Consider the following 13590-nt stretch of genomic DNA (forward strand, 5'->3'; position numbering starts at 1 on the left):
GAGTTTGTTTATTAGTTCAGACCATTATTTTAGGCATGAGTCTATTCCAAATAAGTAAGGAAGGCTGTGCTTGTTTTGCTTTTGAGTTCGCCCAATCCAAACAGTGAGAAGAGAAAAGTGCACTACATACTGAAAGAAATACTCTTTTGATATTAGAAAAAGCTGTTCATTAAAACTCAAAATATCAACGAAATCGCTTGGGAATTCAGAGTGTCACTCAGAAGTTACACAACATTTGATTGTTTATTGTATTTGCCTCCGTCCCGTGGTGAATAGGACACGCTTGTTATTTTAGCTGCCTGCATTTATGTGTCCAAGTACTAAAACCAGTTTGCATTTTAAAATACTTGGGGGGCTTTGAATCAGTCGTCTGACGATAGGTGCTATTTGTCATGTCCAGACACAGAGGCGTTCTTTGTTTTCTTGGGCTGGATGCTTGGTGAACACACTCTGTGGTTTCGTCCAGTTCATACAGCTTTTCACAAGATATAAAAAGGGTTTGAGGGAATTTCACTAAATTTAAAATCTAAATGGGAAGCTGATGGTTTTTTTGAGAGAGAGAGAGTTTGTGAGAACAGTTGGGTTCATTCAGGCTCGGAGTAGCCAAAATCTGGACTTAAAGAAAATATACTCGTGTAATCAGGATTCTGACTTCCACGTTTCAGTAATATAAACTTTTGAGTTTGAGAATGTGTGGCTCTGTGGTTGTAAACAGTTATGCAATGAGATTTTTCCAAGTAACTAGAAAAGTAACGCATTATTTTTAAATTTACAATGAAATATCTGAGTTACTTTCTCAAATAAATGGAGTAGTGCAATATTGTAATGCATTACTTTAAAAAAATCTTTTCCCAACACTGGTTGTAAAAATCCCGTACGTGTGCTGAAACCATGTTTTTGAGAAGAAGTCCAAGTCAGATTTCATGGGTTTCCAGACCAAGCCAAAACCAAGATGCATTCAGATGATGGTTTTGCTTCGGGTTAGTTTTTAAAAACCTACCAAAAGCTTGTCTGATTTCTAGGGCTTGATTCTAGGTCTCCAGTTTCATAGACTGCTATAAAAATACGGTGTCAGTGTAAACATAAAATTACAATAAAAGCATAACATCTGCAGGTCCCTTTGGAAAGGTTCACGGGACTGACCTGAGGAGACATTTAATTCTTGAAAAAGGAAGTTCTAGGTCAAAGAAACAAATCTTGTTGACACAGGTTACAGTTTTCTCCTCCCAGCTGGTGCATTAGCTATGCACATATTCTCAATATGACTTATTTGTATTGGCCTTTACTGCCTCTATTGCTCAGTGAAGGCTGTGCAAGACTTCTTGTGATTTAACATGACTTATTATTTTTATTCAGAAAAACTAAATCTCTCAGTACGTGAATTTGTTGTATACAACTGCTATCGTTTAGAGATACTCTATGCTACTTTATTACTTCATGTAACATTTTTGCTCTTTCATGAACTATTTTGGACTTTATCATTGTTTAGTCTAACATAACCGAAAATAGCACTTATTAATATGTATATCAACACAAACCACTAGACGTCGCCAGCGCAGCATCTAGATACAATCTGGCATTATTTGTGCTTGTGATCATCAGGTCTTGTGTAATTTGTTAATCTCCAATTGAACAAAGCCTTTTGCTTTCTCGAAGAGCTGTTAATATGAGTACTAACACAAATACGAGACATATAAACTGGTCTACTTTGTAAATATTTGCACTGCATGTGTTCAAGCTTCTGGGAAACGGCTGGATTTTGTATTTCCTGCAGTCACTTTTGTAAATATCCCGTCCAAAATATTTGCACATTTCTGCGAGAGAGTGCTCAAGAGTTGTACTAGAAATCTCCTGAATGCTGCTTTAGTTGTTTCTCTTTGCATTACGAACGATAACATGCATCAATGAAATCGAGTAATAATAAGTCTAAAAATATGTATCTATCAACTGTTTTTGTTATATATATATATATATATATACCTAGAAATACCATTATTAATTTCCTGGCTTGTGGAGAGGAGTCTTTACGCAGACGAACCAATGCAGCTCAGAGGTGGAATAAATCAATTACAACTATAGAGGCTGAGAGCAGGCATCATTTCATCTGGCTTTTATGCAGCATTGTGTCTTGACACCGCATTTCGAGCTTGCACAGAGCAGCCTTAACTTGGCTGTGCACAGTCACCTCATGAATATTAATTTTGCAAGGTCATTACGTGATTTGTCCACAAGAGGTCGGAAGAGCCTATGATTTATGTGGCTATAAACAGAGACAGGGCTAGCTGCAGCCTGGAGCAATGGGCGCGCCGAAAGGTAGGGGCGTGGCAAAAGGTTTCTCATTGGTGAAAGGAGTTTCACTGTGCTGGCCAATCAGCAGTAAATATACATTTACGTAATTTCCTTAGACAAGGTGGCGGCGATAAGACGTGAGGTAATTATTCATCGTTTATACATTTCGTTAAATCTTTTCAGGTAATATTTTATTCTTCTGTACCTTTTTAGCCCATCTGTTAAAAATTTAAAGCAATAGTTTTAGAAAACAATGTAAGATTTATCAGTCTATACGAGAAGATGAAATGCATCGTATTGTGAACACTTATACATTAGCTTCTGATTGTTTCTGCAGTTCTGCAGTGTATGTAGCTACACTGTCTGAGCCAAAGAGGATGCAACAGAATCTGATGAATCTGAAAAGTGTTTTCTTTTTTTTCTCGTTATTATTATTATTATTGTTGTTGTTATTCTTTTTATTTATTTATTTTATGAAAGGGGGACCCTTCTACACCTTTCCTACCATACACCTGATGGATACTGACTGTAAAATGGCAATCATAGTTCGAGGGCTCAGTGTGGTAACAGAAGATGGACCAGATGTGTGTTAGTGCACCAGCCTTGATGAAGCTTCATAACAGCCTTGTGGATGTATTCTGCTTTCAACATTGCATATCCACCACACCTGAGAAAGACACTGACTTTCCTTCAGAGGCACATTGTCAACATGAGAAGATGGAGACAAGCACTGTCATTAACTTTACTCTGAATGATTTGCCTCTTGTATTAGATCCTCATGCCTTGACTGTACCGTTGCCCAAAGTGCACTCAAAGGACATTCACTCTTTGGAAGTTAACCCAACATGTTGGAGTGGTACATGCACATTAACCAAATAGCTTGCTCTATTCTTTTTCTATTCTATTCTATCAACTTTTTTCTGATTCCATTCTTTTAGAAACCATGCACAGGAAGCATATGTACTTTTGGTACTCAGTGAAGAGTCAGTAGTACAGTTGTATTATAATATAATGGAACTTAAAACATGGTTACTTAACTCGTCTGGCTAATTTTTAAATTTGATAATTTAATGGTTTTGTCATATTTATTTTTCTCTATCAGGCAAAACCTAGTTTTCTAGTGTAACACTACAATAAAGTTTCATTTGTTGACTGGTGTATTAACTAACATTAACTATGAACAATACATTTGATACAGTATTTATTAAACTTGGTTAGTTAATGTACATTGTTTGTTCTTGTTAGTTCACTAATGTTAACAAATACAGCTGACTTTAAATGACTTTAACTTAAGAACAGCAAGTGTGACTAACCGTGTTAAGAGACGTTTGTATTCTCAAAAATAATTGTAATCTGTTTTTGATTATTGCTAAACTAAGACCTAAACGTGCGGTGGTGATTACGTCAGTAAGCCATTTTGAAGGTAGGCCTACTTTCGAAAGTAATTTAAAATAATATTCTTTACATCATTAACGCTGTTTTTACATTGGACGAATTTCGATTGGTTTTATAGGATTATGTGTATAATTTATCGCTTTCTATTGATCTATAGGCCAATCGCGATTAAGAGTATGGCTCGCCTTTAGGCGGAACAGCCATTTATCGCTAAACCTTTTGTCACGCCCCCTACCTTTCTTTCCACCAATGAGAAACCTTTCGACACGCCCATCTTTTGCCACGCCCATTGCTCCAGGCTGCAGTTACCCCTACTTGGATAAACAACAAAACTAAACGATTTAATGTTGTCAAACTGATTAAATGTATTTCATTAGGGTTCATTATGTCAGATTTGGTTGTTACAGACACGTACATACAGACAGAAACATATTTGATGTTGCTACATGAAGCAGGTTGGCCATTTCTTCCAAAATCCACCTGTGATCCGACCTGATACCTTGGGTTGCAACTAAAATGAATTTTAGGAGGAGCTTTAATAAAAAATGTTTGGACGAAAAAGGCTATTTGAGTGTAAAAATGAACAAAAAATAAAAACAATGACAGGCAAAGTTCTGGATCTACCAAATAAAAAAAGGAATTAAGCCGCTTCAGAGAAATGTCAACATTAGCTCGCATCTGGAGTTCGTTCTTTGCCATGTGACAAAGACAAAGATCTTTTGATTGATTCACATCTGTTTTGATGTGAATTAACACTGAAGTTGTGGTCCTGAAAGCAAAGTAAAACGTGCAGTACAAACCAAAAGTAGAGAGCATTGAAATAGTACTCCCAGCTTCAAAGGTTAAAACGTATTGTTGTTTCTTACATACATTGTACACATTAACTAACGTCGTCATAAAAAAACGTGGCTTCTAAACGCCCATGCACACTAGCGTCCAATCAGAACTCGTATTAATCCGCGGCTTTGTCCTAATGGAGCGCAGCCTAGGCGCGGAGGGATATTAGAGGGACTACACCCAGAGTCTCCATTCAGCCGGGACTCTTTACTGCTCAAACCCTCATTAGAGAAGGGGGCGTGCGGGACATCCAGATTCACGGTAACCGCGCGATACTGTCAGTCCCGTCTTCTTAAGGCTAGCTCGTGAGCGTCTGAAACCAGAAGGCAAACATGTCGTGGCAGGGCTACGTGGACAATCTGATGGCGGATGGCGTCTGCCAGGACTCCGCCATTGTTGGGTGCAACTCGGACTCTAAATACGTGTGGGCAGCGCAGGCGGGGGGCACATTCATAAACATCACGGTAAATACACGTTATTAACTGCACTCTTTATGCTGCCTTTAGTGGAGGGCTGAAAACTGGCTGTTTTAATACCTAGTACGCCGCCTATCTAGACCGCGTGGTTGCTGGGAGTTCGGCTATAAACCGCGTTTAATTACGAATTAGCGCATAAAACTGAAGCTCGATTTAAAAGATGATGTTTTATTTACATCGCGTAAAACAAAGCGAGATTTTAGTAAAATAAAATAAAAATAAAACGCCCCAACATGCTGCTGTAACTCCGGAGTGCTGTCTTTGTAGGAGACTCCCGAGGGTTTGGAACACGGCCATGGCTTCGATCAACCTGTCCGCCAGTTTATTAGATCTACAGGGCCCCAGCAGCCTGAATGGGCTTCAAAGAGAACACATTCTGGCTGCTAGCTGACTAAACAAACTATTATTTGGAGAGATTTTTGTTCACCCGGGATGAGATTGTTTCGATTTCTTGCGCCGTTACTTGTTAGGCTTTGATCATCTAGGTTAGCTGGCTGTATTGGGGCGAAAAATCTCAAATCTTAAGCAATAATTATTATTTTGATTTTAATAAAATAAAAGTCTCGAGCGTTAAGAGTCTGATTTGAGGTGGTGCAAAGTTTGTCATGAAAAGGAAGGTGTTGTTAGTGCAAGCAACAAACAGGCCGATGCGATCAACCGGTCAGATTAGAAAACCACTAGACTAGCGTTCCGTACGGGAACACACGCGTCATTTAGCCGCGGAATGTGCGTAACGTCATTCCAGAATACGGGATCTGCGCATTCCGTGCCCTCTTCCCGTTGTCCAAGATGGCGCTCCATAAATGGGCGTTAATAAACCTAACAACGGCCTTATTTGTCACACTGACCTTTATTCCCTTCAGCTTAATGTGGTGCCTTCAGTGGCTGCTTGTAAGTTTACTTTGGCAAATGTAGGCTAAACATTCGATGTACATTTTGATTAACAGGTTTATAGAGAGAGTTCACCCAAAATTATTTTACATTTTAACTCACATTACTCACCTTCATGTTCTTTCATACCTGTATGATGGTGATTTATTGTATGAACAAAAAAACACTGAAACACTTTTCAGAATATCATCGCTTGTGTTCGACAGAAGAAGAAAGCTGGACATGCCGGTTAGGAAATACATGAGAGTGAATAATGACAATTTTACTTTTTGGCCAACTGGAGCAACAGACTTGCATATTTAAAGGGATAGTTCACCCAAACAATTAAAATTGTCATAATTTACTCAAGTTCCAGGCACAATCTTAGTAAGTCAATGGCTACCATCAACTTGGTTACTAACATTCGTCTTTTGTGTAGAAACAGGAGAAAAAAAAAGAAACCCATACATGTTTTGAACAACTTGAAACTGAGCTGTCCCTTTAGTATTATAAAGTATTGTATATCGCAAGGTTCATATGGTTATGGAAAACCTGGAAGTATTTGGAAAGTTTGTTTTAATGCCAGGAAATTCAACCAACGTTAAACATATTCATACACTTTTCTTTTGTGAATTCAGTTCTAAAATATTCCATCGGTTAGAAATTATTTTGGCGAGGGTAATAATGAGAGTAACAAGATTTTGAAAAAAAATCCTTATCCAGTAATCGTAGAAGACTGGAGAATTCAGGTGTGGTCATCCTTTTATTGTATGTTTTCTGCAGCGCTATAGGAATATGCATCTATGAAGGACTGTTGTAATGGATTTCCAAAGTTGAGTCATGTCAGACTTTATTTTATATAATATATTTATTTATAATAGTTCGGTAAGTTGAACGTTTTTAAGGCATTTCAGTATAGTTCACCTAAAAAGCTATCTATCATCTCATCCCCCTCATGTTGTTTTAAACCAGCATTGCCTCTCGTGTTGAAGCTTGACAGCCTCTGTCAGTCATACGGGTTTAGACAGGGAGCGCAGTAGGTTTTAGATTCCTGGACTGATAGAGAAAGAAACGAATCGGAGTAGGAGTTCAAAAAGACTTCATGAAGTTTAAGGCAGAGTCTGTCGCCCTGCAAGCGCCTCCAGCCCTCACTGGAAATAGCATCGACTCGATGATTCTCACCAAAGACTAGCTGCTTTTAGTTTTATGTGGTTTGGCCTTAGGGGAAAACGGCTCTGTAGATTCGTAGTGGGCTAGTACAAACAAAGCTACTGCGATGCAGTCCAAATGACAATGAAAGGAATAGGAAAACTGCATGTTCAGGCTTGATCAGCGCTGGCATTTGGCACAAAAAACGTTGTTTAATATGATTACTGCATTCCAGTTTGAGGGTTAGGCAGAATGTTTCCCAGATATGTCGTGTTGTAGAAGTTACTCCTTTTAAGGACTATGGTACAAATCACCTCCGCTATGCTTTTATCATGCTCCAGAAATATCCTTTGGAAATCGTAGAGTACTCTAAAAATAAACATACATACTTGCTATTTATTGATCAAACTGGAGCATTTGTAGTGGGATGTCGTTTGGCAGTGTGAAAATCAATGATGTTTTCATTGTGTTTGGAAGACTGTGAATCAGAATGAATAAAAATAGAGTAATTAAGAAAAATCTGTGCGATTTGGGAATTTGGCTGTAAGCCCAAAGTCTGCTTTGTTTTTTTTAGTTCGCGTACACTAGCGCATGCATACAGTCATGTAGCTTTTCAAAGTATACTCCATTTGATAGTATGCCCAAACACAGGCAGTCGACACCTGTGTTTTAAACAATTTAATCTTTATCCAGTGTTTGCAACGTTTATCTCCAGGTATGATCAATAAAAAAAAACTAAGCATTTTTTAACAAAAGTTGTCTGGTGTTGTCACATTCTCCACTATTTTGTTGTTCAATCTTTGTTTTAGATTTCTCTTGTGAAATAATGACCTGGGCCAGTGTTGCCACCTTGTGGATCAACTGATTACTGCAAAACAAATGTAATGCACGTCACCTGGTTACAAAAATCAGGTTCTGTGTACAGTACGTGCATACTATTTTTGACAAAATGTGCATCACACGCACAGTGTATGAAACCTTGCATATGTGTAAAAATGTATTTATACTTTGGGCTTCAGGGTTAAAGTTTTCCTTGTTCAAACTTGGCATCAAATTTGAGTTGGTTAACGCAGATTTGCTCAACGTAAAGGTGGGGGTCAAGATTTATCGTCGATCCGCGAAATTTAGTGAATGAAATCCAGTAATTTCATTAGCCATCTGCACGTTAGGGAATTTTGCGCAAGGCTGAAAGATTTCTTCCCACAGATGGGTTCAAGTGGGACATATTTAACGCGTTTATTGCTTCTCGGCAAAATTTGGTAATCCAGTCATTTCAATAGGAATCTGCAGGACTGTCCATTTTGCCTAAATTTTCACAAATTATTTATGAACCTAAATTTGTGATTCGCTGCACTGGTCACCAGAATGCTGATTGGTTTGAAAGTGACTTTTGGTGTGAAATGGGCTTGAAACATCACAACACTATTGACATTATACTTATATTACCTGCAAAATTCATCGTTACTCAGCAGAATTTTTGTGGGCAAAGCCAAAAGATTTACCCACACAGATTTTGCATTGTTTTTGGTCATGTGATTTAATCGCATTGACCAATAGAAAGCTAATTAGTTTGCAAGTGACTTTGGTGTCTGATATGTTTGAAACACTGCTATGCTTTTGACAATAGAGCTTTGTTTTATGCCAAATTTAGCTAATTTTGACACATTGATGGTTGCTCGGCATAATTTTGGTGATTTCTATAGTAGTCTCCAAGATTGGGAATTTTGCTTTGGGAAAATTCAAGTTGGTCATGCAAATTCGCCACATTGCGAATTTCCCTCACTATTTTTTATTAGGTCAACTTGGTCACGTGAATATGCTATGTTGACCAACAGAAAGGTTCTTGGTTAGAAAGTGTTCATTTGTACATTTTTGTTTGTGAAATTTAGCCAATATTTCACTGATGTGACCGCAGCTTTAACAACACCACAGAAGAACAAAAACTGAGTTGTCAGGCAGATTAAAAAAAGGAAAAGGTAAAAGTCGTGTATAGGCCAGGTGTTTCCAACAGCTGGTGATTTGTCTTTTCACTCTAAAAGGAAACATTGTGCACAAAAACAGCTAGTTTTAACTGACTAGGCCACTATATTTAACTCATCTTTTCATTTTGTTCTTAAGGACTCATTGATGTTCAAAGTGCGCGATGACATTCCTACGACTTTGTATCTTTAGTTTATCTAAAATGATCTGCATGGATCTCTACATAAAGGATCACGCTCCTCTAACCGCCTACCTGCAGTCGCTGATTGCATTTGGCTGTTCATTAATCCAAAATTAAATGTAAAAGACTAGACAAGAAAGATACAGTTCCACATTTAATATGGTTTTGTTTTATTTTTTTAAACCAGCCCACAGAAATCGACGTCCTAGTAGGCAAAGACCGACAAAGTTTCTTCACCAACGGCCTGACCTTAGGTTCAAAGAAGTGCTCAGTTATCCGAGACAGCCTCCTTATCGACAATGATTGGACAATGGACATAAGGACGAAGAGTCAAGGAGGAGAGCCCACGTACAACATCACTGTCGGCAAAGCAGCCAAAGGTAGTAATCCGTTCTTATTTCATCAAGTATCTTTAGTTAGTAAAACTTCCTCTATTTAGTTTTTTCAGTGGTAGTTGAATAATAATGTAGATGTTTCCTTTCCTCAATATCTTTCCTGTATAACATCGGAGTCTTGTGTACATGTGACTTGTGATTATTTTAAATTCCATTTTCCGAGGCAGACTTGGAAGCGGGAATAATGATCGTTTCCATAAATAGTTTAAAAATGATTTAATCGGAGCCAAAAGTCATTAAATATTCACAAATGGGTGCAGTAAAGTGACTTATCAGTGGGTGTATATATATATATATATATAAATTTTTTTTTTTTTTTTTTTTTTTTTTTTACTGTAGTGTAATGCAAAAATCCTAATAGACTGAAAAATAATCATAATTTTGCCTGAAACAAAATTAAGCATTTCTTTGAGAATCATGCTTTTACCAATATGGGTTTTCTACACCGTTGTTTGCAAACGTCTCGGTTGACCCCGAGACTTGAGGTCAGGTGTTCGGGAAGTTTCTGGGAACTGTGGAGGTACATTCCCTCTCACATGCATGTGTGTTTCTGCTACGCTCACACACATCTTGGGTCTGAAATGTGAGCGGATTTCCTGTTTCCTGAAAAAGTGTTCCTTTATGAATCAATCTCTTTCTCATGGCTCATGCATGTATTGAGGAGAGGAACTAAACTTGCTTTTCCTGCTTGAATTTAACGAATCACAGTCTCCTTCACTAACACTTAGGCTAATCAACACTTTCTGGAAAATGATCTCCAGATGAACATACTAACTGTTTGGTCATTGCTAAACTTGAATGGTAACATTATAATAAGGTTCATTACTCCAGTGCTGTTGAATGCTTCATTCTGATTGGAAGACAGACATTATAAGGTGTTGAACTGTGATTAACTGCATTACAGTTCCTGTTCACTTTGCCAAAATATTTCAGCTATTAGCAAGAGCCCTACGGCCTGCAACAGCAAGAGAACCAGGAAATAAATATTTCTGTAAAGACAAGTTGTGCAAGAAAGTAGTATGTGTGAGCGTTTTAAGGAAGAAAGATATAATGTATTGAAAGAGAAGTGGGATAATGGATCATAAATTACTGTTCTTCAGATCTGTATTAATTTGTAATAATTCAGCGGCCTGTCGCCAATCATTACTTTGAGTAATTATATAACTAAGCATTACCAAAAAGGCAGATTTTCGATTAGCATAACATCTGATCCAGTGTGTAGCTTATACTGGCCAAAAATGGTAGATTAATTCATTAAATTATAATATTACAAAAATATTTATTGTAATATATAAATGGTATAATACTAATAACTATATTTAATTTAAAATAATGTTTTATAACTTTAAAAAAACCTTAATTACAAATATTGTTCTAAATATTAATTGAAATGTATAGTAATATTAAATATTATATTTATTTTAATAGTTTTGCAATGCAACCTTATCATGGTGGTCCATTCCTAACTTAATTACATTGTTTTGTAACGTAAAATAACATGTACAATTTACCGTATATATTTTTAATAACGTTGAATATTAAGCTATAGTTATTTATCTCAAGTGTCAACAGATATACTCCAATATATAATTTATTTGTATAAGTCTAAAATGATTGTAACTTATAGTGCATTATAATTAACATCACCATAATTGTATTGCGTTTACTTGACAGATAAAAACTTGTAAATCTGAAATTGATGATAGCACAAAAATAGCACACTACTCTTAAAAACAAAGTTGAACCATTAGTTATTAAAGTGTTACTAATAGTAGCTAAATGAAGGTATTTTTCTCTAGCCTGCATGCATGTTATTTCTTTCTCTTTGTGGTTTTTATTCTGTCCTTTTCTGGTCTCGTTGGTCTTGGTTTGGCTTTTTTCCCACGCTGGGATCTTCCTGTCCTCTTAACTTCCTCTCTCTGTCTTTCTCTTTCAGTCTTGGTTCTTGTAATGGGCAAAGAAGGGGTCCATGGCGGCGGCCTGAATAAGAAGGCATATTCAATGGCAAAATACTTGAGGGAATCGGGGTTCTAGCTTTTTCTTTTTTTTTTTTTTTTTTTTTTTTTGATCAAGTAGTGAAATTTAGGGGGAGAATAAAAATTCACCCACGTTCCCATTAATAAGCTGTGACAATTTTTTTTTCCCACCTTGAAACACGTAAATTTTTGGACATCTTAATGGCAGGGAAGGGTAATGAATCTCATCAACAATTGCATCGCTTTAAGTTGAGAAAGTCATGTCTTTAACCCCGCCCCCCCCTCAAGTTTGTTGATTTTTGTTCTTGTTTTGTTTTTTCCCCCCTTGTGTACTCCAGCATTGGTTATTGTCATGGGCAAGGAAGGCACCCATGGAGGGCTGCTCAACAAGAAAGCATATACCATGGCTGAATACCTGAGGAAATCTGGATATTAAGACCCCTCCAATCCTAGCGGCTCATTCTGCTAACTCTTCTTGATGGCTTCATCTTCCATTGGTTTTCAACTTTACTTCTATTTGTGCTACCCAAACCACATTTCTTTCCCATTAAGCTCCATTTATTGAGTTCATTCCCATTTTGGCACTACGATCCCATGGTGCTTCACACCAAAAATTGGCTTTTTTGGGAGTTTGGTTGATTAACCAAGGGCTTGAACTCTACTCAAATTCCCATTCCTAGATCAAGTCTGGGAACGGTTGTCTGTATGCATATCTTCAGACCTACTGAATGAACCCTAGTTAGGTTGGATGACAAATTTAGCATTTTCGTCAAATTAAAAATGGCATCTGCTCTAACAAACATCCGTTTTGTCTTTTTTTTTTTTTTTTTTTTTTCTTTCCTCAACCTGAAGTTTGTCACCATTGGCGCATCAACACTAATCTGTAAACTCAACACCACCAATTGATATTTTTTTCTCAAGTTGAGGACCGTAGTTGGCTTTAAGGGTTTTTTTTTTGAGCTGCAGGTAGCATTTTTCCCCCCAATCAACCCCACAATTAAATGTTTCTTGACATTCCGTCATCGCACTTACTTTGCTAGCTTATGTAATGTATAATTAATTGGGGATCAGCAGTCTAGGGTTTCTTTTCAGTCAGACCAATTTTAATCCAATGCTTACCAAAAAAACACTAGCGCCTGATCGCAGACTTCAACACTTATATCGAATTGAACCCATACTTTCATGACTGTGGAATAAATTGCCTTCGAGTCGCCAGCGATACAACTATCTGTCAAAACTTGATGTTTCATCAAGTCCAAATATTCAAGTGTGACACTAAAATCATAATGTGTATCCTGTGCCATAATGTAGAGAATCTGTTGTTATCGATTCAAACAGCTTCCCAAATGATTGTCGCTGCTTTGTTCAGGGGTTTTTAGTATCTGCTGAAGCTTTGGCCTTGTGGGTGATCTGTAAAGGTGCCTCTAGTTCATTTATTTTTTCCCCCTGTACTTTTTCATATATCTTGGATCTAGTCTGATTTCTTATGCATAAAAACTGAGAAATGCCATGAGTTAATTTTCACCACCTTGTTTACAGACAGATAAAATAAATATATTCCAACCCAGTTACTTGTCTGTTTTCTATGCTGTGTTATTTTAATTTGTTTTTTGTTTTTTTTTTAGTTTAAAGAAGATAATGGACTGTTTGCACAAAATAATGGAACTTGTTCATGGAAGACATGTTTTATTGCACAATTTTTCTTGTTTGCACAAAAAAAATGGAGAAGTCAAACTTTAGCTGAATGCAACGGTTTTAAAACTTTCAGATCTTCATAAAAAAAAAAAGTCAATTATTTTTCCCCCCATTGTGGTAATGAGTAACACTGAATCTGTTGAAAGAACTTGATGAAATATGGACTTTTTTTTTTTTCCCGTTGGTTTTATAAAATACCATTTTACTTTATTGCACAACAAATGGAGAACAAATGGTCAAGGATTTGCTGCACAAAAGGAAAAATTTTAATAATAATAATAAACCTTTGTTTTTAAGGTTGCAAAGGGATGAAACCTTTCTATAGTAAATTTTCAGAAACTTTACTT

The 13590-nt window shown here is 36.9% G+C and overlaps 1 protein-coding gene across 2 annotated transcripts; it reads left to right on the top strand.

The window, feature by feature from the left end:
• Window positions 1-4687: 4687 nt before the first annotated feature.
• On the top strand, window positions 4688-13115 carry LOC132160139 (profilin-2-like). 2 transcript variants are annotated; one of them, XM_059569869.1, is made up of 3 exons: window positions 4688-4985; window positions 9365-9557; window positions 11509-11776. In XM_059569869.1, exons 1-3 carry the CDS (start codon window positions 4854-4856, stop codon window positions 11604-11606), a joined length of 423 nt encoding a protein of 140 aa, XP_059425852.1. In that variant the 5' UTR covers window positions 4688-4853; the 3' UTR covers window positions 11607-11776. The 2 variants fall into 2 exon arrangements, with proteins under 2 accessions (XP_059425852.1, XP_059425851.1); XM_059569868.1 differs by lacking the exon at window positions 11509-11776 and adding an exon at window positions 11887-13115 and having other exon boundaries at window positions 4698-4985.
• The last annotated feature ends 475 nt before the right edge of the window (window positions 13116-13590 follow it).

This window comes from Carassius carassius, chromosome 16 (genome assembly GCF_963082965.1).
Source record: "Carassius carassius chromosome 16, fCarCar2.1, whole genome shotgun sequence".
Taxonomy (NCBI): Eukaryota; Metazoa; Chordata; class Actinopteri; order Cypriniformes; family Cyprinidae; genus Carassius; species Carassius carassius.

Bases quoted from the DNA above. Each gene is read 5' to 3' on its own strand.
- LOC132160139 (XM_059569869.1), top strand. From the start codon at position 4,854: ATGTCGTGGCAGGGCTACGTGGACAATCTGATGGCGGATGGCGTCTGC. The intron at 4,986-9,364 runs GTAAATACACGT...TTTTTAAACCAG, and splicing joins GCACATTCATAAACATCACG to CCCACAGAAATCGACGTCCT. The intron at 9,558-11,508 runs GTAGTAATCCGT...TTTCTCTTTCAG, and splicing joins TGTCGGCAAAGCAGCCAAAG to TCTTGGTTCTTGTAATGGGC.